Source organism: Cornus florida, unplaced genomic scaffold (assembly GCF_030987335.1).
Source record: "Cornus florida cultivar Cherokee Brave unplaced genomic scaffold, ASM3098733v1 CherokeeBrave_3.0.0_Hap2_Chr07, whole genome shotgun sequence".
Lineage (NCBI taxonomy): Eukaryota > Viridiplantae > Streptophyta > Magnoliopsida > Cornales > Cornaceae > Cornus > Cornus florida.
This window is the reverse complement of record NW_026775577.1, coordinates 3,564,350-3,569,976: the sequence shown is the minus strand read 5'-3', so window position 1 is coordinate 3,569,976 and position 5,627 is coordinate 3,564,350. Positions and strand designations below refer to the sequence as shown.

At 34.0% G+C, this 5,627-nt stretch overlaps 1 protein-coding gene across 1 annotated transcript; it reads right to left on the bottom strand.

Moving 5' to 3' along the window:
* Window positions 1–239: 239 nt before the first annotated feature.
* LOC132315791 (uncharacterized) lies at window positions 240–4,844 on the bottom strand. The gene is made up of 7 exons (XM_059814193.1): window positions 4,496–4,844; window positions 4,260–4,340; window positions 3,948–4,139; window positions 2,286–2,456; window positions 1,910–2,122; window positions 1,729–1,817; window positions 240–1,141 (listed from the first exon to the last, which is right to left on the bottom strand). Exons 1-7 carry the CDS (start codon window positions 4,578–4,580, stop codon window positions 440–442), a joined length of 1,533 nt encoding a protein of 510 aa, XP_059670176.1. The 5' UTR covers window positions 4,581–4,844; the 3' UTR covers window positions 240–439.
* Window positions 4,845–5,627: the final 783 nt, after the last annotated feature.

Here is a 5,627-nt window from a genome sequence, read left to right as displayed (position 1 = left end):
TTATAGCTACGATTGTTATATCATAATGTTACTATTCCACTAATTTAATTGTCATTACAATTATATTTTTGTTCTATGCGGAACAAAAAAAATATCATTGTGTATTTCAGTTGTACTCAACGCCAACTTTTCTTAAAGAAAAAGTTAGGACGTTTTGAAATTTGTTCATATTTTTCCCTCTTATTGCATTTTGATGTGGTTATTTGTCTATTTTGTAGCTGTATTTTTTCAATTTTTAAAGGAGATAAGATCCTCTTACACTTTTAGATACCTTCTTACACATCCATTCATTGAGGAAAAACTATGACTCCTAGAAAAAAAAAAAAAAAAAAATGAAGAACATCATTGCTCTGCTTCTACGTTGATCTTCCACATTCTAATCTTCATATCTCATATACATTCTTCTCTATAATTTGATGATATGAAGGTGCACAGATGATCAATAGCCATAAGAGTAACCCATGTAATTATATCGGGATCGAATATTATGATTATTATAAATAGGATCACCATAATCAACAGCCTTAATCACCACTGCTTCGCGGCGCCCATCCTGTTCTTGAACTGCTCCAAACACAATCTCATTCGTTTCGCAGCTCTGCTCGTAACAAGTCTGAGGGCCAGATGAGTAATGCCTCTGATGATGCTGTTGGTGGTGTTGCTGCTGCTGTTGCTGAAAGTGCTGCTGCTGCTGCTGCTGTTGCTGGTGGTTGAAATCGCCATTCCAACCGCTATGAAAAGTCCGGCTTTGCTTGAAGGGACGAGTCTTCTCGGGGTCCTTGGTCATAAAAGGGTAGGTTTTTCTTGTTGTAGGGGTTCTGGTTTCAAGTGGTGGGGGTTGATCTTCATTTGGGATCACAAAGCTCTCTTGCATAGGCCAAGTGTTTGATTGTTTTGTGGGATGCTGGTAATATTGCTGTTGGATTTGTTGGTGGACCGGTTTTTTTCTGGAAAACAATCCCCCAAAGATATCAAACACAGTTGAGCCGGTGTTGAGAAAAAGTCTCCCCAATGAACTAAATAAGCCCTCTTCTGTGTTTTCATATTCATCTTCGGGTGGAATTATGGGGGGCCTGACAGAGTTCGGAGGCCTTTGATATGGTGGTGGTGGTATGCCTTTCTTCATTGAAGTTCTAGGATCCTACAAATAGAAAGAAAAATCTTTAGTGGAAGTGTGTCTTGAGATCTTTAAAACTTGTTTGAAATGCATTTTCTAATTCGCAATTCAACAATGCAAAAAAAAAAAAAAAAAATTGTGGTTCAGAATTATTCATTGCAAATAATTGTTCAGAAGTGGGATTGGGAATCAATAGAAAATTTTCATGAATAAAGTACTCGAGTCAGATATAGAGATTTAAGAAATTGAATGCAATACATCTTAGGGACGAAAAATTAATAAATACATAATATGCCACCATAATATGCTCAATGGAGCATTTCAGAAACTATACAAGGATTTATTTGCGAAATTCAGTATATTCATGAAATCTTAGGAAAACCATTTGAAGCACAAATAATTAAAGATTTCAAGACTATCTTGTTTCCTCCATATGAAACATTTTAGTGCAAGTCAAGTATAAGTTCGGAGATTTTTGAGAATTTAAAGATTTTTTTTTTTCACAATGATATTCACGTAGGAAGCTCATCAATATACTTTTGGAGTCTAGAGGATATCTGATTCTTAAGTGTAAAAATCAAGACACATAAGCCAAGGCATGGATCACTTACACTACGGGATGAAAACATGGCTCCGATTCTACGTTGCAGCAAGGCCATCATGTAACCAAAGAATGCAGCCGCAACAAGCATTGCTATCCCTGATTATGGAAAATCTCTCTTATGAATTATTCATGTTCTTCACCGTGAAAGTAGGGTAACAAACAATAAAATCTTGAAAGTTGGAATTTACCTAAATGGAAATTACCATCGTAATGGTTGGCACAATCGTCTTCATGGAGTTGAATCTCTCGAATTGCCTGGTTTCCTCTGTCTACAACCAAAAGAGAGCAGCTACTTCTGATATAAACCACATCAAAATCGTTCGAGAACTTTGCTTCTTCACTTGGACCATCCACATGACCTCCTCCTTGGCCCCATTTCCCTCCAGCTATTGTGACAACCCCTACATTGAGATAAAATGATGAGTTCAAATCAAAGTCTATAGTTTACCTCTATGCTCTTACTCTAAAATAGACACTGCCATGGTTAATCATATATGTTATTTACTTAAAAGAGAGACATGGGAGTCCGAAGTAAACGTTCAAGAATCCAATGGACCAAGTTACCTGCATCACTGATCTTCCTGATTGCCATGTTCAAGGTGTCCGCGACATAGATGTTTCCCCTGTCATCTACAGTAAGCCCTTTCGGGTGGTTCATCCGTGCTTCTCTTGACCTCCCATCCACATGCCCAGAGTACCCTTCAGGTGATCCACCAATCAGCTTGGGCCGACTATCTGCATCTCAACCATTCATTTTATTATGTGAACACTCTGGGAGAGGCAGCAAGAAAGGAACTGTACAAAAAGGGTTCAAAGCATGATATAAACAGTCTCGCTTGTTCGGCATGTAATTTGTTCTACCATGATATTCTAATGGAGCCATAAATTTGAGACCAAGAAAGTGGAATAGTGTTACAACTTATCAAATCAAGGGGGGCTTAAACTACTTGTACAAGCTAGTGCATCATTTTTTAGAAACATAAATTTAATGTTTAATGTAGACACAAAAGACTTCGACATAGGATAAGAAAAGGCTTACGAAATGAATATGAAGACAAATAAAGAAGTTCAGGAGTTAGCTTGAGAGACTTGGTCTCAGAAAGAAAAAGTGAAAGTGAAAATCTTTAGAAAGCCGGTATTAGTTTTTGCAGAAAATAAACTAGACAGCCGACTTACTTAAAAAAAGTGGAGGCTTCATCTAAACAAAAGTTACACACAAATTGCCAAAGTTCATTATAATGTTTGATTGATAGATCTTAGGCATAAAAAATCATATACAAAAGAAGATTCCATATATTTGGCATAAGTTCTAATGTTCTATTAAAAGGCTAACCCAAACAACAAATTTTGTAATAAAGGAATAATATCTTCATAAATAATTCAAGTCCTCCTTTGAGGGCATAAAAAGGAATATGAACGCACCAGTTTTGAGCAAAATTAACTGAAATAAAGGGGTTGGGATCTTGTAGATGTTATGTTTAGAGAATCCACAATAGTATTGTCATCGATTAAATCGAAAAGTCATTGGGCCTGTTGAGATGCTTGCCTAAATTCACAAGTACAATACATATATGGAAATGAATTTTTTCTGCAGAAGATGCAAAGTCCTTGGACTATGAAGAATGTATGAGAAATAATAAGGGAGTAAAGTGAATCTAAATAGAATAAAGAAGTTTGGACAGTCATTGGAGAAACTTGGTCCCAAAAAGAAAAGTGCAAGCTCACAAATTTCCAAAATGATAGAATTGATTCCAACACAACTCAATGAAAAGGCCTATTGTACTTTGGAAAAGTGGAGTCTTCTTATAAACAAAAGCGAACAAAAACCCCATTTTAAATTGTATATCAAAACGAAATCCGAATTCGCAAAGAGCTTACGAAGAACATAAATAATCTAAAGAATTCAGCCCAAGATTGGGGCTATGTAAAAAGCCAGTCCAAACAACAAATGTTATGACAATGGTACTTGAATCAGATGCTTGAACACATTTAACATAAACAAACCAAATATCACAGCTTTCTAGGAAAATGTATGTAGAAATTCACAATAACTTCAAACAATTTGTATGTGTAGGGTTGCCCCATTGTTCCGAGTAAAAAAAATCTCACCTGCTTACCCATCAAAACAATACATACATACATATATATATATATATATATATATATATATATATATATATATATAACAATTGAGAATTTAAAACAATTACACAGAAATTAACTTACACCGCGACAACGGAGTAGAGATCTTGTAAAGATTACTGTTTTCAGAATCCAAAACCAGAAGTTCATCACTTTGGGACACCTCAATTGCATAAGGTTCAATCCCAAGTTTGCTTCCATCAAACACAGTCTCAACAGTGTAACCACCTTCAAATTTCATCATTGAACGACTAGAAACTGCCGAATAACCAAAGCCTATTCAACACCCATCAATCTCAATATTTTAGACAACAACATATAAGTGACACAGAAACAAACAAACAAACAAAAAAACAGGGGAATCCTTGAAATGTGAGGTCAGTGAGAGATCCATACCTGTTTTTGTGTTGGGTTTTAATGACCACATCCATTTAAAAACCACCGACACAAGATTTGAAACGACCCCACTAACAATTTCTGCAATTAAAAACGAGAAATGGTGTTGTGATGAAAATATAAATATAAATATATATATATATATATATATATATATATATATATATATATATATATATATATATATATATTATCACAAACATAGTATGAAAACAGAGGTATATGTGTTAACTCACTTGCAGGTGGAGTGGCTGAAACTGATGAGAACCCACCAAATAAAACCAGAAATATAAGAAGTGAAATGACCCAATTCATCTTCATTGTTGTTGTACAGATAGAAAATCAAAGAACAAAATGTTTGTATAAGGAGGGTCTGAGCTCTGTATTTATGGAGAGACAGGGAGAGAGATAACCCCACCAACAATGTGTCTTTTCTCCTTTTACATGTTTCTAATAAGCACAGCTTTCTTCCAAGTGCATAAGAGCATGAGGAGAGAGAGAGAGTTGGAGAGAGAAGAGGAAGTTATGATAGATTATGGAAGTTTTATAAGGAAAAGAGAAGGGGAGCTCTGTTCGAGGTAAGAGAGTAAAAGGCAAAAAGAGAGAGGGGGCCAGTAATAATAAAGGTATCTAGGTAATTTAAAAAATATATATAAAATAAAGTTAAAAGAAAAATGTTAGCAACAATATTATCCTTAGCTGAGTCACAAAGTCCACAACATTCAATATATTTAAGCAATTACATTCGCAAAGTATAAATGTAATTAATGTATCAAGTAAATTTAATTTTTTAAAAAAATTAAAAATATAGTTAAAAGAAAAATGTTAGTGACAATGGCAACGTATAATATATTTTATTACGAAGAACTCGAACACAGGAATACAGTTCAGAGAGGTAGAACACTCTACCTGTGTTATTGAATAATGAGCCATTAAATAAAAAATTATGTACTATTTTTTTTTATATTTATAATAGAGTCGATTTATTAATTAAGTATTACATACATTTGTAGAATTTTTTTTAGTAATATACACATTATTGCTTGCTTTGATAATAATGAAATAATGCTTCCAAGGTATGATGAATATATGTGCATCAGCACTTTAGCAGTCATCACTCTGTGAGTAGTTTTTGTGAAATGTGATTTGTTAGTATAATTAAAATAGAATGCAATACCATTAAATTAAGCATTCAATTTCGTAAATATGTTGTAGTTTCTCGATTTAATTATGTTGTATATGGATGTAATAATATCACATGAATTACGAGTAATACGGTTGAAATTAATGTGTTGTACAAGTGTTATGTAAGTGTGTTACATTCTCCAACTAAAGCGTACCGAAGATAATTATTTTCTTATAGTAAGC